Here is a 26,052-nt window from a genome sequence, read left to right as displayed (position 1 = left end):
TTGTCAGTTTGAGGGTGATAGGCTGTGCTGAAACAGAGTTGAGTCAAATGGCCCCAAATATCCCTCTCCAGAAGTGAGACGTGAAGAGGGAGTTGCGATCACTAACGATCCTTCTAGGCAACCCATGAAGCCTGAATATCTCCTTGATAAACAGTTTGGCAATATCTGAAGCTTTATAATTTGTCTTGATTGGAATGAGGTGTGCAACCTTGGTGAGCATATCTACTATAACCATAATTGAGTTGTAGCCCCCTTGCACTGAGGGTAACCCAACAACACGAGAGAGAGAGAGAGAGAGAGAGAGAGAGAGAGAGAGAGAGAGAGATTTTTACTTGGCTCCATGATCGACCCCCTTGGCTGACATAGGATTAGCACCCCCTCCTCGATGATCGACCCCCTTGGTTGATGTAAGAGCAATACCCTTCCTATACGTGCGACACAGGAGCAATAGTAGGATCGTAGGCAAGACCACCTCGCAGGCAGGAGCAGTATACAAATGGAGGATGGCACGATGAGCGGGAACCCACTAATGAAGACCACACCTGGTCATCATGACAACGTCCTTTCCATGCAAGATTTGAACTTTTTCATGAAAGATTTGAAAAGTAGGCTCGGTAATAAAAAGCAAATTTGGAAGCTTTGTGGTGGTTTGGCCATCACCTAAGGTATAGTCCCAATCATAATGTAGTATAGATAGATTAGTGAAAAAAAGAAATCCGGAGATGTCCACTCCGCTTGCATTTGATGGTTTTGTCCTACTCACGACAATGTCAAATCGTAACCAAACAAGTTAGTGGTCGGCGCGTGGCTAGTCTCATCAATTGCATCTTCAAACGCAAACTCTGAGAGAGAGAGAGAGAGAGAGAGAGAGAGAGAGAGAGAGAATGACTGTGATAAAGAACCGATACCTTGTGATGGAGATGCTCTGCGAAGGTGAAGGGCCCGCGTTGAGCCAGACCTCCCTTTCCAACGCTATCAAGGACAGCCTCCTCCTTACCTTCGGGGAGATTGGCCTGGGCTCCTCTCTCACATCCTTGCAAGGTATTTCTGCTTCCCCTTCCATGCAGTATTAGTTTCTTTGGTTTGTATTGCATGCAGTGTTAGTTTCTTTGGTTTGAGACTTGTGCCTTTAGCAGTTCAGGTAGCTTAGTTGGTTAGAGCAAGACTGAACGTGTTTAAGTAGGTGATTTAAGCGACTGTGACCACTAGAATTAGTTTTTAAGCTAACAATACGCTAGACACAACTGGAACTTTAGATTATGGAACCAAAGCTACACATTGCAGCAGTTTTATCGGAATCCTAAGTGAATATGACCATTGATATTTGATTTTTAGCTAACAACATGCTAGGCACAACTAGAACTTCAAATTATGGAACCAAAATTACATATTTCCGCAGTTTATTGCACTCCTAAGTGACTATGACCATTGAAATTAGATTTTTAGCTCACGAGATGCTAGACACAATTGTAACTGCAAATTATGGAACCAAAAGTTACATATTCAAGCAGTTTTATCCATATTCATACCTGGTGCTCAGAAGGTTATAGCTCAATATGTGCAAAGATGCAAGTCCATCTGTGTGCAGCATATAAGTAATCTATCATCAGTGATTTTTGCAATGATTTAACACAATTGTAATACCTCTTTGCAGTGAAGTACGTAAACCCTGTCACCAAATTGTGCATAATCAGGTGCAGCCGTTTTGAATATGAGAAAATATGGTGTGCAATAACGTTTATCACCAGCATTGGCAACCATCCATGCTTCTTCAACCTGCTTGATTTGAGCGGTGAGAGCATGCGCTTGATTTACTCTTATGCTTCTTTTTTAGTGGCCACTAGAACTATGCTCCAAAAACTGTTATCTGAAAATTTATATGACAATCATTTCTGTCCAATAGCTCCTAATGTAAGTATGTACTTCTATCATTACATCTTTCCTTACAACACTAGAACTCTCGGTCTGGAAACCTATTCCTTGATGTAGACTAAGGAAAAGCATTCCCTCTCACCCTCGTATTGATGCCAAAGGCAAAAGGGTAGTTAGGGCCTCTCTCCCCATCATGCTAAGGTTGAGAAAGGAGCTGGATTATCAGTGTTGGCTAAGGTGCCAAGAACTTTGGTGAAGAATGGAAGAAGCCTCAGCTAAAAACATGTGAGGTGTAGTAACCACTAGTTGGAGCAAAGAATGATGATGAGAATTGTTGAACATGTGAAAATGACATGATGCAGATGAAAACACAGATAAAGTGATCCTGAAAACTGAAGAACGTAGCAGTGGGTGAGGTATAACGTGGTAGTTAGGTGGCCTAATTGATACTCTTGGAGTGAACTTGTGTTAAGCAACCAAAGTCATTATGTGCATTGTATTCCATCAATTCCTAGTTTGGTTTCCATTTATAGCTGCAAAAGGCCTTTAGTTGTATGATTTATTAGTGTTAGGGCACCACGCGAGAGCTAGGGTGCCACCCTAGATAGTCAAGTGACTTATGTGCCTATAAATAGGGCATGGGCATTCATCCCTTTAACCCCCAACACTCTCGCATTCATTCTTGATTTACTCTCTTCATTCACTCCATAGCACTTTTTGTTAGCTTGCCACTTTATTCTCTCAGTTTGTCATCTCTCGGTTGTGAGCTTTGTCAGAGTCTGATTGAGGCATTGGAGCTTTGACTGTCATTTCCACTTAGTTTAGTGTGCATTCCTTTGTTCGTGTGCATTTCCTTCATCTACCAGGTGTTTATCAGTTAGTGATGGTTTCACTCCTCCTTGGATTGGTACAACAATTCTTCATCATCATTATTGTGTGTTTCTAGCTCTTGTTGCCATCCCAACACCCATGCGACAGCTCCCAGCCATCAGTCATCTACGGAGGCTGCGTTTGCAATCAATTCAAGCCATCTACAAGAGGTTACACCCTGTTTATCAGCCCTACATCAAATACTTGTGTTCCTGTGATTTCTTCACTCTTGAAGGGCTTCCCAACAATCACTTGTTTGCGACCATTTATAGAGAGAGATCTCCACTAACATGCTTGTGTTTTCTCCTCCAATTGGATGCCTAGTAGTTGCCTTAACAGTAGCCATCATCTAGGAGAGATTTCAGCATGGCACAAATCGGAAATGTTTTTATGCCTTAAAACCTTATAGGCCTTGGCTGAAAACAATAATGGATGCAAGCTGATTACACTCCATACAGATAGAGGGGGGGCAATATGTGTCCCAAGAGTTTAACTCTTTTTGGGCTAAAAGGGGCATTGCACATCAAACTTTGGTCGTTTGGCATATGCTTTGGTGCCACAGTCACGAAGACATAAATTGCAAGACGAGGCTATCGAATGCATTTTCATTGGTTGCAGTGCAGAAAGTAGAGGGTACCGCCTGTATCGACCGTCCATGAACAAGATTTGTTAGTAGAGATATGACATTTGTTGAACATGCTGGTCGGCCCTTCATGGATTGCAAGGATCAGCTCAATTTCAGGCTCATGGATATGTTTGATAGCTTGTTGCCATTGCTTTAACAAAGTGCACCCAATTTTGGTCAATTTTAGCAACCTATTGAGGGTTTACAGTAGTAAAATCAACAACAAACACATGTTGAACATCAACCTGATTTTCAGCCCATTGATCAAGGCATTGCTGATGATAAAGTGACCGATGAGAGGACTACTAATCAAGAAGCTAAAACAATTATGGTTGTTGGATACACTACAAGACAACAAACAGTTTGTACCACTTCTTGGTAGAACTAGAGTAGCTACTCGCCATGCATAAAGTAACTTGGTTGTGCAGGCACTTGTAGCTATTGCATGCAACAAGAAACTTGCTTCTTTTTATGATGCTTCAGAGGATGAGCATTGGATGGCAGCTATGCAACCAGAAATGGACTCTATTCATAAAAATGGCATTTATGGGAGTTATGTGACTTGCTTGTTGGTAAGTGTGCTATAGGCACAAAGTGGATTTACAAACTAAAACACAAATTTGATGGTAGCATTGATTGCTACAAGGCATGTCTTGTTGCCAAAGGATATGCCTAATAGCATGGGATTGACTATGATGAGACCTTTGCATCCACTTCACATATGACCACCATTCACAGTGTTATTGTCTTGGCTGCCCATTTTGATTGGCATGTGCATCGGTTGGATGTGAAGATAACTTTTTTGAATGGTGATCTTCGTGAGGAGGTTTATGTCACACAACCTCTGGGCTTTGTTTAGATAGGCTCAAAGAGCAAAGTGTGCCAGCTGCATAAGACCCTCTATGGTTTGATTGCTCTTGGCTTTAGTAATTTACACATTGAAAGAACGTTCTATGTCCTCAAAGATGGGGATAACCTCTTGATTCTCATTCTTTATGTGGATGATATATTGTTGATTGGACCTCATGAGACAGATTGTAGCCTTAAATCCTGAATTGCAGCATGCTTTTGATGCCATAGATCTTGGCCACTCACTACTATCTTGGCATATAGTTAATTGCAGTTGAGGGGGGCTTTCTTTTGCAATAGTTTAAATACATTGGACAGCTCCTTGAGTGTTTTCAGATGTAAGATTGCAAGCCTGTCTCTACTCCAGTTGTGATAGGCCACAAGTTTATACTTGAGAATGTAGGAGATCCATTCGATGCCTCTCTTTATTAGCAAGTTGTTGGCTGTCTATTGTATTTGTGTATACATGGCTGGATATTCAATTTGGGGTCTCTTAGTTGGCACACTTTATGCTTAGCCTTGGTACTACACATTTGCAAGTAGTCAAACATGTCTTTCGCTACTTAAAGGCAATCAAACATCGGGCCTTTTCTATCCTAAATTCACTTCTCTTTGCTTGTATGCATTCATAAACAATGATTGGACTAGTTGTTTTGACATGCGGGTGTCTACTAGTGGTAATTGTTTTATGCTTGTTGATTCATGTATTTCTTGGTTGAGCAAGAAGCAGTCTACCATGGCCACATCTAGCTATGAGGTTGAATACAGAGCAGCATTCACAAACCACATTAGAATGTGTATGGCTCAAACACCTTTTGGCCGATCTTAATGTGGGATAGCAGTCACCCACTTCTATTTGTATTGATAATCAGAGTGCCATGGTATTAGAATTGGTTAATTATGGGCAGTGCCCAATGTAATTTGTGTAGTTTGGATACTTACTAAAGTATCAAAGTAGTGTGTTTAGGACTTAAAAAGTAGCGACTCTAGACTCTAGAGTTAAATTAACTCCAGTTGAGTTAGGGATAGGTGTAACTTACTTAACACCTATTGTGCTTTCATTCTATCATTCTAGCACTTGCATCTTTTGAGTGTGGAATTGTTGCCCACTTATGCTCACTGCGTTGTGTTCACTTTCTCTCTTCCTCCATTTGTTCAATTGGTATCAAGAGCTAGACATGTGGGTTCAGTCTCTCCACCGCTCAGCCAGTGCCACCTACGTGAAGGCCACTTAGTTGACAAAGGAAGAGGAGCTATTGTTTTGGAGGGAGGAGCTTCTATTTTGGAAGAGAAGTTGTTTTGGAGGAGTTGCTGTTATTTCTAGCTTTCATGCACTTGTGTACACGCAGCCCTGCATGCACAGCCTCTCTCTACCTTACTCGCATGCAATCCTGTACGCAGTCCTACATGCAGCCCTGCATGCACAGCCTCTCTCTGCCTTGCTCTTGAAATTCTTAGCCCTACCCGCCTTTTTCTCAGCCTTGTCACCATTTTCTCAGCCTTGCCCACCGTTTTTTGCAAATCTGAAAAAAAAAACCACAAAAGCCCTAATTTTTGAATTTAGGAGTTATCGAACATTTGTGCAATTTCTCATCTATCTTGCTTGTCTCATCTCCAATTTCAAAAAAATTTTCAATTTCTCACACTTTGTGCCAATAAATTTGGGGGGTTTCCGACCGATGTTTCTGATTTCTAAAATTGGGGCTTTGCTGATTTTTGGGTCTAGCACACATCTTGAGGTGAAGTCTAGTTGCTAGTTGTTGTCTCTGTACATCCCGAGGTAACGTTATACCGAATTCCAAGGTTGTAAGTATAAAATTTGTTCTATTTCTCAAAATTTTGTCGAATAAATTTGGGGATTTTGCTTGGCACACATCCAAGACAGCAAACAGGTGCAGTAACAGCATTCAATTGCTGTTTGGATCAGATTTGGAAGAAGAATTTCTGTAAATGTGGGGATTTACGGCATAAATTGTTGAAATTGACTTTTGGGGCACTCATTTCGAGGTACTGTAGTGTGGTGCTGTTCCAAACAGTTTTGGCACACTTTTCAAGGCATTTACAGGCAGATTTTGCTTTGGGACAGTTTTGGACAGTTTTGTGATTGCACAATCTATCCCGTGTTGGGGTCTTGGTACTCATGTGAGTACGTTTTGCACTTTAGCTTGGAAGTGTTTGGTTGTAGTGTTGGTTGCAGTTTGTGCACTTTATTGCAGCAATGGCTCAATAAGGTTACAGTGACCTTAGCAACATTTTGGGTGTCCTCACTTAGGAGGATAAATTGGATGGCACCAACTATTTCCTATGGAGTTTCATGGTGTGCAACATGCTTGTTGCCAAGGGTCTTTGGGGTTTTGTGATTGGCCATTTAGCTAGACTAGGAGGTTTTGCACCTCATACACCTCAAAGAGGGACTAGAGGATAGAAAGCTGCCCCTGCTATTGCCCACATTCCTCCTATAGACGAACAAAGGAAATGGGACTCTAAAGATGCACATGGCTTATTCTTCATTGCTCCTTCAGTCAAGAGGGCAATTATACCTCATATTTGGTTATATAAGACCTCAAAGGTAGGTTGGGATATCCTTGAGCAGATGTTTGTAGCATGCAATGAGCCTAGAATCTCTTACTTGAGAGAAGAGAATTGGCAAATGCACACATGGATGATGGTGATGCTATGATAGATCACCTTACTTACATTAAGGATTTGAGAGAGTAGTTGTTGAATATTGATGAGGTGACGAGCAATGAGGAGATGATCAGCATCACTCTAAACTCTCTTCGAGAGTCGTATCTTGGTTTTCACACTTCAATGAATTTGTCTTTGAGGGGGGCACAACAACCCCTCACATTTATGGAGTTAATTGGCCTCTTGTTGGAGGAGGAACGGACTTGGAAGGATGTGGCTATGAGATTGAGTGATGTAGCTATGCTCTCTAGGTACAAAAGCAAGGGTAAAGGTAAGCAATAGGTGAAAAATTAGTCTAAGGCTAATGTGGGACCGCCATCTCACAAGTTTGCCCAAGATTTAGATAAAGGGGAAAAGAAAGGACAATGCCACTATTGTAAAAAGCTAGGCCATTGCATAGATGAATGCCGCAAGAGGTTAGCAAAGGAAAAGAGGAAGGACTCCGACTTGGCTGTCTAGGAAACATCAGCCACTTGGTCTTCGGATGGTGATGCTACAACCAACTTGGTTGAGGAGGACTATGCATTTTGACTTGCAGCTATGATATGTCTATGGCTGATTTAGCATTTAATGCTGTTGAAATGCAGTATACATGGTATTTTAATAGTGGGGCATCCAGGCACATCACAGAAGTGTTTGTTTACATCCATGCAATCAGCCTGTATGGGGAAGAGAGCTTCTTGTGCAGCAAATATATGGTTCTACACGACGAGAGCACTCGATAGTCATTTGTATTTTATTACATAATATACTTATCGATGACTACTCTAGGTACATTTGGGTGTATGGTTTGAAGGTCAAATCGGATGTATTTATGTACTTCAAACACTTGGTTGCAAAATCGGAAGCAGAAACAAGTTTGAATGTGTAGACCCTATGCACGAAACGAGTGGGGGAGTACATATCTTGTGCATTTGAGACATTCTTGCTTGAGCATGGCAATACACATTAGGTCACTGTGAGGATGACACTTCAATAGACTTGAGTGGTTGAAAGGAAGAATCGCACACTCATAGAGATGACCAGATGTATGCTAAAAAGTTAAGGCCTATCACAAGTTTGGGTTCGAGGGTCTACAATGTGCCAGTCATGTACTTAATAGGGCTGCGATAAAGGCACTTAAGATCACTCCTTTTGAGGCATGGCATGATTGAAAATAAAAGGTTGATTACTTATGGGTATATGGATGCATAGCCTATGTTCATGTGTCTAAAGAGCTTCAAGGGAGGCTATATGATAAGCTACTTAAATGTATTTTTGTTGGATACAGTTCAGAGAGCAAAGGCTATCGTTTGTATGATTCTTGCACTCAAAAGGTTGTTGTCAGTAGAGATGTCATTTTTGCGGGAATATTAGTTTGAAATGCTAGCCACTTATGAGAATGGTGATGTCTTTGAGAGCCTTTTGCCACTTTCATTGGAATCTGTGCTTGTTGTAAACGCAGAAACAGATGCATTACAGCATGCTGAACCTGCTCCACTTGCCCAAAATCAGCCTCCTACCAATCTAGTTTCTCTTAGGGCAATGGATGGCGCAGTTGTGCAAGAAAGGGCTACTATACATACAACCAAAACAATCCCTAGATGGCTGTTATAGACTCTTAAACAGAGTCGCATGGATGCTCTTTTGCTTGAACGTCCATGTTCCAATGCTAGAACTTCAGGAGGGCACATTTTGTGGATACAAGCCATCTTATTGATGATGAGGAAGCATGTGCTTTTCTGTGACATTAATGTGACATTAAAAGTGATATTTAATGTCACGTTAAGGTCACAAATATGGAATGTGACATTTAATGTGACATTAAGGTAAATCTAGGGGAACATGCACGAGAATGACCGTCCGGGCTCTTGGGCGCCCGAACGGGGTTAAGGGGAGCCTAGAGAGTAAGAGAGTCCAAGAATAGTAGGACTCACCAATAGTGGATGGCTGGCAGAGGAAACGGGTAGAGAGGTGCAAGCACTTATCTAGGCGTGGTTGGGAGGAGAAGAATCACTCGTGCTCAGTTTTTTCATCATTTTTCTCAGTTTTTCCCGAAGTCATATTTCATTGGTATCAGAGCCGACATGTAGTGTCGTGTGGATTTGTGGATTTCTTCATCGATGGTCTCGTGGTTCCTTCCAGGTCGACGACTTGCCCGCCCGCCATTCACTAATCAAGCTGAGGCTTGCCCGCCAGCATTTTTGTCGACGGGTTACCCGCCAGTATACCAGTCGCGTGAGGCTCAAAACCATTAATCGACGGAAAACGTTTCGAAGAAGTCATATGTGGTACGCCATGTCACGTAAGTGACATTTTTGTGAAACGTCTGGCGTAAGGCGAAAAGGGGATTCGTCTCTGGTCAACGCCTGCAGAACGAACCAGCGTGAGAAGAGAAAAAAAAGACTCCGTTTCTGGTCAACGAAAGGTGAGGCGTCAGCTGCATCAACCGTGAAGCAAAACGTGATCCGATCGTGATCAACGGAGGCAAAACGTGAAACGTGACACGACTGTTGTCATGATTGCTGTGCGTGAGGCGACTGCTGTGAGACGGATAGAAAAACGTCATGGAACGGACGGAAAAATGTCATACACGACTGAAGTCAGGAAATTGAATTTTCAGCATGATTGCTTCACTGCTCTAATCCGGGAAGATAAAATCTGTTCCTTACTCTTCGGGTTTCTTTCCAAACCAGCAACCACTGCCTGCCATTAAAATCAGGGAAGTACTTTACTTTGTATGCAAACTTTTTATCTTTGCTTTCCAATTCCAGTGTATTAATGGCAGAAAAAGGGAAAGAAAGGGTAATGGAAACCTCTAGTTCTGGGGACCAACCTATGGTAGATCCCCATGAACCAGAAATACAAGAAGAACAATGGGAAGAATTTTTTGCTACACGAGAGCAATTTGATGATCTTACTGCTCGTGTGCAAGCTCAGGGGGTTCAAATGGAAATTTTAACTCAAACACTTACTGAAATAAAATCTCAATTAACTTTATTGTTGGAAAGAGATAAAAATAAGATCCGCAAACAGATGGGCAAACTGAAAGGGTTAACCAAATTCTTGAAGATATGCTTCGGGCATATGTAAGTAAAAGGCAAACTAATTGGGAAGAGTATCTACCGATAGCAGAGTTTGCATATAACAGTGCCAAGCACTCTTCCACTGGATATAGTCCATTTATGTTAATGTATGGGTTTCAGCCCAGAGCTCCTTTTGCAGTAGGACTGCATAAGGAAAAGGTTCAGGCAGCTAAAGACTTTTTGGAGGATATGAATAGTATGTTAAAATTTGCTCAAGAAAATATTAAAAAAGCTCAAAATCGAGCTAGAGCATATGCAGATCCTCACCGAAGAGACATCTCCTTTCAAGAAGGAGAATTGGTCTATCTTAAGGTGCCTGAACAAACTAAAACTATGAAAAAGGGACAATGTCCAAAGCTTTCACCAAGGTATTGTGGTCCTTTCATAATACTTAAAAAGGTGGGAGAATTGGCTTACAAGCTCCAACTACCTGTTGGTAGTAAAATACATCCAGTTTTTCATGTAAGTAAATTAAGGAAGAAGCTGGGTGATTTGGATAATCTAATCTTAAATGATGATATTGAGGAGCTATTCTATGACCAATCTAATCCACATGAACCAGAAAAAATATTAAATGTTCGTAACAGACGAACAAGGAATACTATTTATCAGGAATGTTTGGTTAAGTGGAAAGATTGTTCAGAAGAAAGCTCAACATGGGAGCGAGTAAGTACTTTAAAGAAAAGGTTTCCCGATTTACAGTTAGTCCTTCCAAGTATCGTTTTCGAGGACGAAACCGATTCTTAAGGGGAAGGAAATGTGACATTAATGTGACATTAAAAGTGATATTTAATGTCACGTTAAGGTCACAAATATGGAATGTGACATTAAAGTGACATTTAATGTGACATTAAGGTAAATCTAGGGGAACATGCACGAGAATGACCGTCCGGGCTCTTGGGCGCCCGAACGGGGTTAAGGGGAGTCTAGAGAGTAAGAGAGTCCAAGAATAGTAGGACTCACCAATAGTGGACGGTTGGCAGAGGAAACGGGTAGAGAGGTGCCAGCACTTATCTAGGCGTGGTTGGGAGGAGAAGAATCACTCGTGCTCAGTTTTTTCATCGTTTTTCTCTGTCTTTCCCGAAGTCATATTTCATTTTCCTAGTACTCTTTTGGATGAATATGAGTCTACATGTTTTGAGGATGCATGATAGAATGTGCATTGGGTGCAAGCCATGAGTGATGAGATGCACTCTATCAAGCAGAATAACACCTGGAGACTTTTTGACTTGCCTTTTGATAAACAGGCCATTGGTACACATTTTGTTTACAAGCAAAAATGGAAATCTGTGTTGAGAAACCCTTTACCTGGAGTTTGCATTTTGCATTTTGCATTTTGTGTTTAGGGTTTCACAATGGATAGCCCTAAAAAGGGGCGGGGTGTCTGTGAGAGTGTGCTGCAGAAGAAGGAATACGAACATGGAGGGAAAGAGAGAGAGAAAGCAGAAAATAAGGAAGAGAAATCTGCACTAACTGAAATGAATGCTGAATATAAACGGGAAGGCGGAAGGAGACTGATTAGTCCTTGGACGCAGCCCACAGTGTCAGTGAGGGCACCATATCAGGCTGATGATGATGGCAGCACCACCATGGGGGAGAAGGAGTGTCGGAATCTGCAAGAAGACAAGTGATCAAGTGGGGAGGGGAGCTGCCTATAAATAGGCAAAAGGACAGCCAAATGGGGGACCGGCCCCAAACCCTAAAAATGCCCTAAAATGGGCGCCCCACATCAGTGACCAAAAAAGTGGCCGGGCAGCCAGTGGCTGCCCACTAAAAGAGGCCAAAAAGAAATGCATATCCTAAGACAGCCAGTCGAGAGTGACTAGCCTCCCCCATCATAACACATGACAGACATGTCAGAGCTCCTAATGTCCTCGTCTGACTTTGACTAAGGCTCACAGGCAGGAGATGACAAGGCATGACAAACATGACTGCTAACACCCCCTCTCAGATCCTGGATGTGGCTGAAGGCCGAAGAAGAAATAGATCCTGGGGTGGCAAGAGGAATGCCAATGTCGATGAAATTCTTCGATGTAGACTGCCGCTGAAGGAGCTCCTCACGATCCTGGGAATCCCCCTCTAAAACACTAGGGGCCAGGAAATCCACAGCCGCATCACCGAGATCGTCCCCCGCTAAAAGGGATGGGGATACGAGGGAACCATCGGAGGAGAAGGTGGGAGATGGGAAGGAACCTGTGGAATAGAAGGTGCACAAGCGGGAACGGGTGTAGCAATAGACTGCCTCGGAGGACCCTGCATCAAAGAAGGGGAATGGAGCCTGTAAAGCCCGCTCTCCTGCCAACCTGTAGATAAGAAAGCTCCTGTAAAAGAATCCTCAATAACAACGGCATGCTCGGTGAAGATCACTCGTGTGCCAAGCCTCGTAAGGCCATAAACTGAGAGGAGGGGAAGGCCCAAATCCGGAACATGTAGGGCCTGTGAAAAGGAGCTCGAAGGTCGGTCAGTAAACAAAGGCAATGTGCCAACACCACTAATAGGCACCGATAAAATGTCACCAACAGTGACTGAACCCTCTGATGGACGGAGATCCTGTAACAAATCACCTCAGGGAGTCATATGACTCGAAGCACCACTGTCCACTAACCAAGGCTGCGCAGAAGACACTGCACCCACGGAAGAAGGATCCTCCTCCAAAGCATGGATATGAAGGAACACGGACTCATGGGTAACAGCTGGTATAGAGGTAGAAGAAGGCTCCGATGTAGATCCACCCTTCGCTCTCGAACGAAGGTGAGGGTACTTCCAGCATTTCTTCTCGGGATGTGTCCCTTTCCCACAGTGTGGGCACTTCGGTCTCTTTGAATCTGAGTCAGAGCCTGAAGAACTGTCCTTCTTCTTAGCCTTTGACTTCTTCTTCTTCTTCTGTCCTCCCGAACCTGCAACAAAGACTCTAGTGGAGTCGGATCCACTAGCACTGACCTCTCTAAGTCGCTCGTCATGCTCCAAGACAAGCGGGGATAGCTCCTCCCATAGAAGCTTGGCACGGGTCCTCGAAGTAAGAAGGCTGGTGTAGAAGACATCAAACCGAGGCGATGGCAGCTGAGTCAAGAGAATCATAGCCATGTCTTTAGAAGATATCATCCGACCAAGGGATGCAAGCTCATCCCTCATATCCTGTAATCTGTTGATGTGGTCCTTCATGGAAGGACTATCATCAATAGCGAGCATCCGCAACTTCTTTTCGAGAGATATCCGATGGGCAAACGTCTTCTGTTGATAGAGAGACGCGAGCTTTCTCCTTACGTCTGCTGCAGTCTTCAATGTGTGAACATGAACAAGGACAGGATCCTGCAAACTCAGAAAGAGGAAAGATTTGGCTCTAGAATTGAGCCGATCCCATAAGGCTGCACGATCCATAGATGTCCCACCTACGGGATCCACCTTAGGCCGGGGAATAGGAACAGAAACAAGCTCCCAAAGATCGAAGGAGTCCAAGATACACTCCACCTTGCAGGACCATAGAGAAAAGTTGGAGCCATCCAACCGGTCCTCTTTGGGCAGCTGAGGAATTACGGGTACCTGTACAGGGGGTACCAAAGGCTGCATCTTCGGCCCACTGGAAGGGGCTTGCCGAGATACATGAATAGAAGGGGGACGGGAAAGAGAAATAGACTCCGGACGACGGTCCTCGTGATAGAAATCACGCCTCCGTTCAGATGAGTGTCGAGACAAAAGCTCGTCATCTAAGTCATCAAAGCCCGTAAACTGATGATAAGACATCTTTGATATCTGCAAACACCAAAACACAACAAGGGAAGGTTGCCGGTTCCGAAACACAAACACCAGAAGCTCCTGAGCTGGCCGCCTTGCACAGAACGCAAGGATGATGTCAAACGCAAGTGCTAACGATGCAATCACCACAAAAAAACAACCTCCTGCCTCAAAACGCAAGTAGAAATGAGGTCGCCAGCTTGGAGGAGTGCCGCCAGAGGTTGAACGCAGCCACAAAAGCTGAAAATGCAGCTTGGTGGAGTGTCGCCCAGCTAGAGGAGGGCCGCCCAGGCTGAAAACGCAAATTTGGGGATGACGCCAGCAGCAAACGCAAGTAGGTTGACACCAAAACAGGCCGCCTTGATGAAGGAGATGGTGCAAAAGGTGACGCCTCAGCTGTTGGAGACGTCTTGACCAGCAAACGCAAGGTTGTGGGTGTTCTCCCACGTAGATCTCAGCTCTGTGTACTCTCCTTTGGCTCTGATACCATGTGAGAGTGCGCTGCGGAAGAAGGAATACGAACACGGAGGGAGAGAGAGAGAGAGAGAGCAGAAAATAAGGAAGAGAAATCTGCACTGACTGAAATGAATGCTGAATACAAACGGGAAGGCGGAAGGAGACTGATTAGTCCCTGCACGCAGCCCACAACGTTAGTGAGGGCACCAGATCAGGCTGATGATGATGGCAGCACCACCACGGGGGAGGAGGAGTGTCGGAATCTGTAAGAAGACAAGTGATCAAGTGGGGAGGGGGGACTGTCTATAAATAGGCAAAAGGACAGCCAAATGGGGGACCAGCCCCAAACCCTAAAAATGCCCTAAAATGGGCGCCCCACATCAGTGACCAAAAAAGTGGCCAAGTAGCCAGTGGCTGCCCACTAAAAGAGGCCAAAAAGAAATGCACATCCTAAGACAGCCAGTTGAGAGTGACTAGCCTCCCCCATCATAACACGACAGACATGTTAGAGCTCCTAATGTCCTCGTCTGACTCAGACTGAGGCTCACAGGCAGGAGATGACAAGGCATGACAAACATGACTGCTAACAGTGTCCACATTGGGCACCACCCTAGACAACGGGCATCCTCCCTTCGGGCGCCACCCTAGAGAGTCTCTTGCCTATTTGTAGGCTGCCTCTGTCACTCATTCTTTACGGCTGATTCATTCAGTCCATCACCTCTTCTCTCTAGCCTCTCCACTGCCCTCACACCCCTTCAGGAGGACATTACTGTTCGTGGTTCGTGGCTGTCTTCATCATCTTCCTTGTGCTATGACACCCTTGTTCCCTTGTATCACATTCACTCCATGATTCAGATCTTCATCATTCCATTCATTAGAGTTTCTTCTCTCTTCTCTTCTCTTCTCAATGTTTGTCGAGTTCACTTTGTGTTCTTCCCCACAAATCCTATTGTCTCGCTAGTACGTGGTCTTTTGACAATCTAATGGGTCTATATATACATGGCAAGGTTGGTTGCAAAGGGATATGCTCGGAAAAAAGGCATTGACTATGAGGAGACATTTGCTCCTACATCCAGGATGACCAACATTAGATGTGTGATTGCTATGGCTGCACATTTTAGTTGGGGTATACATCAATTGGATATAGAGATAACATTTTTGAATGGAGATTCGGAAGAGGATGTATATGGTGCACAACTTCAAGGCTTTGTTGTGCAAGGCCAAGAGCACAAGGTTTGCAAGATGAATAAAGCCTTGTATTGCTTAAAATAGACTCCATGTACTTGGTAATCCAAGATAGATACATTTTTGACCGCACAAGGGTTCCAAAATAGCCCAATTGAATCCACCCTCTATGTCAAGAAGAAAGGGGGGGATTTAATCATCATCATTCTTTACGTAGATGATACGTTGCTCATTGGACCAAATAAGAGAAAAATTGCAGATTTCAAGGCTGAATTGCAATCTACTTTTGATATGTTAGATTTGGTGCCAATTCACTATTCCGCATGGTATTGTTATGTCTCAGCCACAATATGTTCAGAAGTTGCTAGTCAAGTTTAACATACAAGATTGTAAACCTATGAGCATACCTATGGAAACAGGGCTGAAGCTTTCAATGCATGATGGTAGTGATCTATTAGATGTTGCTTTTTATAGCGAGGCTGTTGGTTGTCTCATCTATTTGTGCAACCCCTCTCCTAACATGCAATATGTAGTTTCAGAGGTGAGCAGATACATGGACAGTCTAGGGACACTATATTGGCAAGCTATTAAGCACACTTTTTACTATTTGTAAGGAACATAGTCATATGGTTTTGCTATTCTTTAAGGCGGGAGACTTGCAAATGTATGCTTATAGTGATTTAGATTGGGCTTGTGATCATGATACAAGGTAGTCCACTAGTGGATATTGTTTCTTTCTAGGCTAGTCATGCATTTCTTAGCTAAGCAAGAAGTAGCCTATTGTGGCTACCTCATCTTGTGCAACTGAGTACATGTTAGCTTTCACAGCGACAATTGGATGTGTTTGGTTGCACCATGCGTTGGTTGACTTCATATTCATTTGGAGGGACCCACTCCTACTCTTTCTGATAGTCATAGTGCTATTGGAGTAGCACAGAATCGAGTATTTCATGCTTGTACAAAACACATTTAGATACATTATCACTATGTTAGAGAGAGATCACATGTAGGGGAGATAAGCATGATCTATATCCCCACATAGAAGAATGTTGCAGATATTTTCATCGAGGCACTATCGTGCAAAAAGTTTCAGGAATTTCCAAAATCCTTGAACTTACTAACTTTTAGTGATCGATTCACTCCTTGTACATCATCGCATTGACACTGCAAGGGGGTGTTAGAAGTGGTCCATTATGGGTAGTGCCCAATGTAATTTGTTTGGTGTGGACACTTATTAAAGTGTCATAGTGTGTGTAAGACTTTAAAAGTAGTGTCACTAGACTCTAGAGTTAAATTAACTCTAGTTGTGTTGATAACTTACTTAAGACCTATTGTACTTTCATTTTATCATTCTAGCACTTGCATCTTTTGAGTGTGGAACGGCTGCCCACTTGTACTCATTTTCTTGTGTTCACTCTCTCTCTCTCTCTTCCTCCATTTTTCCAACTCATGGCAATTGTGAGGAATCTAGTTTTTCATACTTGCACTAAGCACATTGAGATGCATTATCATTATGTCAGAGAAAGGCTCCATGCAAGGGAGATTGACTTGGTTTATCTCCCTACACAAGATAACTTGGTAGATATGTTTACAAAAGTTTTCTCTAGAGAGAAAATTGAAGCCTTTCACAAGGCTTTTGGCTTGATACCATTTGGGGATTGATTTGCCTATTTCTTATATATGTTTATATCATTCACTTGAGGGGGGTTTGTTACACTTATTGTGTTCGTGTGTAATTCTGGAGTCAACGCTTCCTTATCCAGGATACTTTTTACCTTCTAGCTGGAGAAGGGTTTTTTCTAGATGCTAACACTTGTCAATGGGTGTAGTACTTAGTACCTTAGGGATTGTACTTTTATTATCATTTTCACATAGTAGATGCGACCTTCTAGCACTCTTCTCTCTCTTGTTGTTCACTTGTTCATTGTGAGTGTATGTGAGTGTGTGTTGTTGAATCCTAACTTAATAATAAAACATAAAAAAAATACCACGAGGCGTGCGTGTTTTGGGGCGAACATGCTGTCCATTGTTCAGTATTAAGTGGTAAATTGTGCATTTTAGTTTATGTGCTTTTAATTGCTTGTAATTATTGATTAATCAAGTTATTATCACCCTCTCTAAGAAGAAAGGATGGTTTCAGATATATAAAAGGTTGGCTACATTCTCTCGCTTGAAATTTGTCTTGTTCTCAAGATGTTGCTTGAAGTACTTTTGGTCTTCCAACTTCTTCATAAGGTGCAAGTATTTTTGGATACTCTTTCAAATACTCTTCTTGCATCCATGTAGAATCTTAATGAGAGTAATTTTTAAATTTTGGAAGGGACTTTTTGGAAGTGTTTCTTTTTCACTTGCTTATCATATGAAAAAGTATTTGTTTTGGTTGAAGCATCTTTTCGTGTTTGTCTACTTTAGATGGCTCCTTTACTATAGTTTCTAATGGTAGAGGCCCTTCACAAGGCTTGAAAAGATGAATATGAAAAGCATTGTAAATTCTTCAATGCTTTGGGACTCGTAGCTTGTAACAGATATCATTAATCTTTTCACTAGCTTGAAATGACCTATAATTTCTTGTTGCTAGCTTAGTTACTTGCGATAATGGCTTGTTCGAGTTTCTTAGACAAGCTTTGTCAAAATTTAGCCACACACAATCTCCTTCTTGAAAAACAAAATTTCTTTTATGCATATTTGATGCTTTATTAGATCTTTGAATAGCTTGTCTAACTTAGAGGCAAACGGTGTATCCATATCATGCACAAACTTATCAGCATGAAATATATCCTTCTTTGTTTTGAAAATAGGTAGTAAGTGTGGAGATATGCTAGCTTGCATTGAGGAAACACAAAAACACAGAAACACAAAGATTTAGATAGTGACGTGCAAAACGCAAACCCTAAACACAAAACTTGAAACGCAAAAATACAAACACAGAGAAAGAAAGAAGAGAACTTTGAAGTGAATGAATCAATGTAATAAATGAATGTAAGAGTGTACAGAACACTCAAGGATAGAGCAATGAGTATTGGAGTGTGATGTCCATTGGAGATGGATCTTGAGTGCTATAACCAATAGTTGAAGATGTCGGAGAGTGAGAAAGTGCAAAACATTGATTACCAAGGTAGTAGGTGTTGGAGCTTGACGCAGAGCTGAGAGTGAATGTGACGGATAACACACTCACACAGAGTAGTGAGAGCAGTGAGTAGAAAGGAGAGAGTGAGCACGACGCTTGATGTTCGGTACAATGATGAGTGTACCTCTTTAGGTTTTTAGATAGATATATATATGAAAGTACAAATGTGCGAAGGGTGTATTCACACCTGTGCATATATAAAAGGCACGATGGCTCTTTATTCCCAACAACCTCCTACTTGAAGGCAATGTGCCTCTTAAGGGAGAAAAGAATCAGTTAAGTCTAGGTATATACAAAGCTGAAATACATATATCTATCCAACTCCCATTATCTGTCAGCAATGAGCAAACCGCTCTGTTGGAAGATCCTTCGTGAGAAGCAAGATTATCATCTGTATGCACTTTGACAAGCTCAATGCTCTTGCTGTCAAGTACATCTCTAATGAGGTGATACTTCACCTGTATGTGTGTTGTCTTTGCATGAAAGACGGGATTCCGTGCTAGCATGATAGCACTCTGACTATCACAATGGAGAAAAGGTAACTCTATAATGCTAAGCTCTCCCACCAGATGTGAAAGCCATAAAGCCTCCTTGCATGCCTCAATGGCAGCCACATACTCTGCCTTTGTAGTAGACAATGCAACACACTTTTGTAGCCTTGAGATCCAAGAGACTACTCCTCCTGTGAAGGCAAACACATCCCAAAAGTGGACTTTCTGCAGTCCGCATGAGTAGTATAGTCTGCATCTGTAAAGCCAACAACAGACGCCTTCTGCTTTCCAACAAGGTCGTAGCCGTACGTACGTATGGATCGATTTGTACTGTACGGATCCGTACATGTACGGATCGATCCATACGTTTATTTGTTTTAAAAACCCCTTTTTAACCTTCAACGTACGAATTTGGGCTTAGTTCGGAATTTCACTTGCAGCGCTCTGTTTCGCTCTGTCTCTGCACACTGTGCACATTGCAACCAGGTAATTCTCACGCTCTCTCTTGCTCATGGCCTTGGTTCCTCATGATGCATCTTTGTCTCGTACTGTATTCTCTCTCTCTCTCTCAACCGCAAGCGGCCAATGTACTACATGATTAATCTTGTCTCTCTCTCACTCCCTCCTGAGTCCCTCTCTCTCTCTCTCTCTCTCTTTCTTCCTTTGGAGTATGCTCTAAGCTCTGTCTCTCTCTTTTTTTGTGTCACACAGCTTCCAGGATCCATTATGCCAAAGCCATGCAACCCCTACTGGCAAGAGCACACCGATGTCATCCGTGTTATTAATACGCTGACCCAAGCTGGTTCTGGCACACATAGATGGCGGTGCAAGTATTGCAACTTCGAGCTCACGAGCACAATTTCTCGCGTCATGATACACTTGACAAGTACTGGCACCGCCGGCAATTGTGGTGGGTGTAAGCAGGTGCTGAAGGATATCAAAGACAAGCTCATTGCTGAGAATTCATCAACAGCAAAGGGTTCAAAGAAGGTAAGGGGCAGCCAGCACACTCAAGATGCACTTCATGATGCGCTTGTGGGGGAGATGGGTGATTCTTTCACACAGGATAGCCAGCCTACAGGGGGCAGAAAGAGGGCCCGTGTCATGTAGGAGATTGATGAGGATGATGATGCACATGTGCTGAGACAGAGACTTTGCCTTTACGTGTGTCATCTCTTTCGTGGGTGAAAGAGAGACAAAAAGTGGTTGAGATGGAGATTGCTCGCACTCTTGTGGAGTGCAACATCTCCTCAATGTAATGAGGACTGATCAATGGAAGAGAATGGTGAGGGCCATAGCAGAGGTTGGCCACACAGACTCGTGGTCCGGGGTGGAGTATAACAAAATGCGTACCACGATGCTTGAAGAGCAGAAAGCCGTGATAGACAAGGCATTGGTACCTGTCAAAGAAGGATGGCAGTCTTTTGGGTGCACCATCATATTTGATGGCTGGAGTGATATGCGTAGACGACACATTATCAATATTTTGGTGTCCTTATGTCTTGGCACATACTTCTTGCGGGCTTTGGATGCAAGAAAGGTAGGTGAATCCATCAGTGCTGAGTTTATTTATCACCACATTAGACAGACAATTTTGGATGTTGGGCCAGAGAATGTGGTCCAAGTGGTGACAAACAATGCTTCAAATTGCAAGCGTATGGGTGAATTGGTCGAGGCAGAGTTTCCTTGCATGGCTTGGACTCCTTGTGCTGCACATTGCTTGGACCTGCTGATGGAGGATATTGGAAAGTTGCCATGGGTGCAACCTCATGTTGTAGATGCCACGAAGATTACTACATTTTTCTGAAAAAAACATCAGGCTTTGGCCATCTTCAGGAGCTATAGTGCACTTGATAAGGTGCGACCCTCGAAGACCAGGTTTTCTTATATGTTCCTGGTCTTGCAGAGGCTTTTTAGATTGCGGGAGCCAGTACTACAGACTATGATGGACCCGAAATGGACGTTTATGCACCATGCACAGACAGAGGCCACTAGATACATTCAGCGGAAAGTGCTTGACGAGGCCTTTTAGACAAAGGTACAAAGCTTGACAATGGCATTACAGCCTATCCATGTCCTCCGAGTCTCAGATATGGAGGGCTCTACTCTTGGACTGGTCTATCATCTCTTCATGGAGATGAAGCGCCATATTGCCGCCTGTACAACATTGACGGAGTCTCCGTGAGTGTACATTGGATATTGTTCTTGGCTGATTATATTAATATTAAATAATATGCACATTGCAACAATATGTTTAAAGTTATATTATATAATTACTGTTGGAATGTTGGCTTGTCAATTTGTAGTTGGGGTGACATCCTGGCTATTGTAGAGCGGCGATGGATGTTTATGAGCTATCCCATTCATGGGATGGCTGCATTGCTTCATCCCTTCTACAAGAAGCTAGAGCTGTTTAGTGAGAGCACTTTGCTCATACAGAAAGACTAGTACATCAACATAATGTACGACGAGGATGAGCAACTTGAGGTTGATGCAGAGATGGGGAGTTTTATGAACAATCTAGGACCATCCGGCAAAAGGGATTTTTAAAAAAATTGATAATAATAAAAAAAGGTGGGGGGGGGGGGGGTTTTTTCGTTGACCCGCCGTGCAGGTTGCCACGGACCCGTCGACTGTCCAGTTGCCTATCAATTGTTGCCTTGCCTACGCTTGCAGTGTGTCGTCGCGTGATTGCTGCCCCGTTGGTTCGTTGCCAGCCGTCACTCTTGCCCTGCCTTGTTGCCGTGTGCCACAACTGCTGCCCTGTCGCCCCGTTGGACTGGTCCTGTCGCGTGCTGTTGCACGCCTGTTGCCTTGCTCACTTGCGATACCTGCAACTCCTACTCGCCTGTCCAATTGCCTCTCCTGCACTTGCCAAATACTGACGATTGCTGTTTGAAGCTCCTGCTCGTTTGTCACTCAGCGTGATGATTGTTACTGACTCCGGAAAGTGTGCACGACCTGTGAGCTTTGATACCAGTTTGTTGGAGCTTGACGCGGAGCTGAGAGTGAACGTGACGGATAATACACTCACACAGAGTAGAGAGACTTTGTTGGAGTCATCTTATCAAATGCTATGTGGCCAAAGATGGTACTCAGCGTATAAACATCGACTTGAGCTTGAGGACCTTTCCATTAAGGAAGGTGATGATTTGAAAGTCAAGTTGGCTGAATATCGACGATTACTAGCGGAGTTTATCACTATTGGCTCTCCAAAGTTAGACAGCAATCATGTCAAAATTTTTTAAACAAGTTGTCTAACAAATAGTTCCATTTTATCTAGCACATTATCTCATTACCTAGATTGCCAACCTTCCATGAGTTTGAGTGTAAGTTCTTGTGTTATGCAAGGTTGCATGATCATGTCCACAAAAAGTTCTCCACTCAGATCTATTCAGATGGGTGAGGGTTGGTTGCATTTTCTTCGGGAGCAAAACCAACAGAGGCAAAAACTCGCAAGATGTGATGGCAAGCCAAAACAAGGGTGCCACCACATTCTTTGACGGAAACAAAGAAGCACGACCCCTTTGGTAGCAAATTCCTAAGAAAATAAGGTTTTGTATACACTGCCAAAGGTCGGGCCATGTGGACGAGGAGTGTTGTACCAAAGCTCAAGGTTTTCCTTCTAGAAAACCACAGTAGACTACTACGACTACATCATCTAGTGGGGCTACATCTCCTGCTGCTACCCCTTTTGCTTCTTCAGGCCCCATGGCTGTTGGACATGTGGCACATGGACAGCCTCAACCACCATCCTACTCTACTCTTGAAGGATTGACTGATTGGTCTGCTAGCGACTCACCTATTGCCCCATTCACATCCATTCCTAAGACCTCCACTACACCTTCTAGGATTTCTTTCCCACCTTGCCCTATGCAATGATGGCTCCACACTTATGTAACCAGCCTTCCTTCCTTGGATGGGTGGTAAATCCCTGATTACAACTTAATTACAACAGCAAACATTAATGCAAACCTAAAAATACAAACTTACCTATTGATCTTGGACAATGCATATCCGATTGGCCCCAAAATTGGTGCCCCTTTCGGTATTTCTTTAGCTTAATTGAAGAAGTTGATGTACAATGAGATTCTCCCAATCCCTTTCGGTATTCCAACTCCCTTTGCTGTCCAAAGTGACCAGCAAGTCTTCAATCTGTTTTGTCCCTTGATTCAGGCACTTAATTGGCCTTCACCCACTTCATAGACAATGGAAATGCCCCAAATTCAATGGCTGGCTAGTCCTAGCCCTAAAAAATCCAAGTCTTGGAGTTTCCAAATTTTGGTACGCTTCTCGAGACTGCTGCTAAACAATTTCTCAGCCTCCAAGGGCCCAAATGCTAAGATCTTCGGAGCAAGGTTGTAAAATGACTAGGAGATGAGAGAGAAAGCTGCAGAGAGAAAATTCAGAGTTTTGTCTTGAAGAATGACTGAAAATCAGTCAAATGTAGCTGTTGCCCTGCCATAATAGCTTGTAGATGCAAAGAACTAAAGAAAATCAATCATTTACTGCTGCTACCTTTCTCAATAGCCTGTAGATGCTGTCACCTTTTGCTGATTGGTCTTCTCTTGCCCTTGGATGCCTCAAAAGGTTCTCCAATGGTTGCAAAGACCAGTAGCATCTCCTGAAGATGCTGTCACCTGTCTGCCTCCGGCTGCCTCAAAAGATCCTCCAGTGGCTGCAAATCAGAGTAGCAGCATCTCTCGTTTCTCTCTTGCAGGCTGAATACACTAAAAATGCTTGTCTTCAGCATCTAAAGACGTTTTTCAGTCTTGCATGGGTATTTTTGACAAGTGGCAGTCTTCCCAAACGGTTTTTTCAGCATTATCCATAATTAAATATTAATTTTCAGTCTTTAAATAGTGAAAATTAATCCAATAATTATTTCGATGCCGTGAAAAATAATCTCACTGGCCAATAATTAAATTGGATAGGCAACTTCCATTCCTGAGTGTCTCTACGTCATCTTTGACCTTTAGATTGGCGTTAGGTACCATTAAACGCCACTTCTCTAGTGTCACCAAGTGACACCTATGGCCAAATGAATGACCTAGGCCAAGAACTGATACCAGATACCACCAAGTACCTGTGCGGCATAACTTTTAGAAACTTTTGCCTTTGACATCCCGTGATTTCCTTGGGTCCCGGGCTCGTAAATTTACTCTAACCCTAGTTGCACCTCACATGTGCAACATTTGCCTAATCATGTGATTAAAAATTAATCCATATGTTAAGTGAGGTTTCAAAATACATGTCCTCATGACAACCCTCCCCCTTGAAATCCTTGCAATCGTCCTCAATTACACTGCCAAATGCATCAAAAGCAAAGTACTACACTGGAATTTCCATAAGGTATCATAGTCAATGCAACATTGTGCACTGCTGTTCAACCATTCCATATGCCCAACATATGCCGAAAATTACCAGCCAATATAGCATAGCATAAGACTCACAAAGAATCTCAAAAACATTGCGAGATTATCATGTGACATGTCCATTTCTCATGAGCTCAACTCATTTGGCAAAACCAAACCATAGCATAGCATAATCAAGCATAAACCATGGCTAAACATCAATGGCATCATAACATATGTTGTTGTTCATGGGACTAGATGTAAACCATTTAAAACTAAGCATAATTTGATCATAAACTGATCACTCGCTGATTTGAGAACGGATCACAAACTGCTGCAAATGTGACCCCAAACTGATCACAAACTCATTGCAAAAATTGGCTAGCAATCAATGCAAAAACTGATGCAAAAAGTGACCATAAACAGTTCTCAAGCTGATAAAAAACTGAGCTGAATACCACTGAATATTAATGATCATACACTGAAAACCAACATTCTATAATCAACTCCTGATGATCATTAACTAATGCTACACCAAGCATAACCAATGCCATACCAAGCATAATTGATTACATACCGAGCATAACGAATGCAAATATACAGTTTCAGAGCTGCAGTGAAAACCATACCGGTCTGCATACCAAACATAGTGACTAATACACTGAATAGTGATCCCCTGGCAAACATACTGTGCAGCTACAATACCCTGTATGTATGCTGAATACATTCGAGATCCACTACTTCTAGAGCTGTCCATTATTGAAGAGCAGAGGTGCTAGCTTCCTCACAAGGATCAGGTAATACGTTGGACCTTTGCTTTGCTAAACATGATTGAGCCCAAACTAAAGTCGGCTCTAACTGGAAAGCATCAAGGTAAAGCTGCAACAACTGAGGATGGTCTACCAAGTCATCCTCCTCCATTCATTTGGCATCCATTGGTGAATAATTTTGAAACTTCACCAAGTTCCTTTTGGAACCCCCTTACCCTTGATCTTCCTCTCTTTGTATGCCAAAATCTGCTCTAATACCAGTATTTCATCGAGCTCTTCAACCTTCGGCTGAATTTCAGTAGAGACATCCTCTGGCACATCTCCATGAAAAGGTCTAAGCAAGCTCACATGAAAGGCATTGTGTATCCGCCAGTGTAGAGGCAATTTCAGCCTATAGCATGCATCAATGGTTCTCTCCAACACGTGAAATGGCCCATAGTATCTCATAGGCAACTTTGGATACAATCGCTCTTTGCCCTTCATCTTTTTCAGTCGTGCCTTTTCAAATCGCAATAATACATAATCACCCTCTGCAAAGTGCATAGCATGCCTATGACGATGAACTGCTCTCTTTTGCTTATCATGTGATCTTTGAAGCTAATACTTAACGTTCTGATAAGGTGCATCCATGCTTTCCACATAGCGATCAAACTCAAAGATCTTATCTTTTGTGTGCAAAATAGGGGTACTTTCTTACCACCCTCTACCACCTCAAATGGAGCTTTGCCCGTAGAACTATACACTGTGTTGTTGTAAGCAAACTCCACCAAGGGAAAATATTGCTCCCACCGTGTCTTGTGCTCTGAAACATTGCATCTCAAAATATCTAACACTGTGGAATTTTCCTGAGACTGACCATTTGTCTATGGATGGAAGAATGATGAGAATTTCAGCGTGGTATCCATATTCTCAAACAAGCCCTTCCAAAATAAACTGGTCATTCGGGGGTCTCGATCACTAATGATCAA

General features: G+C 42.9%; 1 protein-coding gene and 1 pseudogene across 1 annotated transcript in view; both read left to right on the top strand.

Annotated features, from left to right (window-relative positions):
• The first annotated feature begins 800 nt into the window (after window positions 1–800).
• Window positions 801–26,052, top strand: part of EMB1687 (ribonuclease P family protein / Rpp14 family protein) — a 33,019-nt gene continuing 7,767 nt past the window's right edge. Inside the window, exons 1-2 of the mRNA XM_087672731.1 lie at window positions 801–1,041; window positions 1,655–1,792. Coding sequence (XP_087528857.1) covers window positions 885–1,041; window positions 1,655–1,792 — 295 coding nt within the window. The 5' untranslated portion in view covers window positions 801–884. The remainder of the gene's footprint in view (window positions 1,042–1,654; window positions 1,793–26,052) is intronic.
• Window positions 19,672–21,510, top strand: LOC148009974 (uncharacterized; annotated as a pseudogene).

This window comes from Lygodium microphyllum, chromosome 30, assembly GCF_053477565.2.
Source record: "Lygodium microphyllum isolate KBCC chromosome 30, Lygodium_microphyllum_v1.1.10, whole genome shotgun sequence".
NCBI classification, from domain to species: Eukaryota; Viridiplantae; Streptophyta; class Polypodiopsida; order Schizaeales; family Lygodiaceae; genus Lygodium; species Lygodium microphyllum.
Note: the sequence above shows the minus strand (reverse complement) of the source record. Positions and strands in the feature narration are given on the sequence as shown.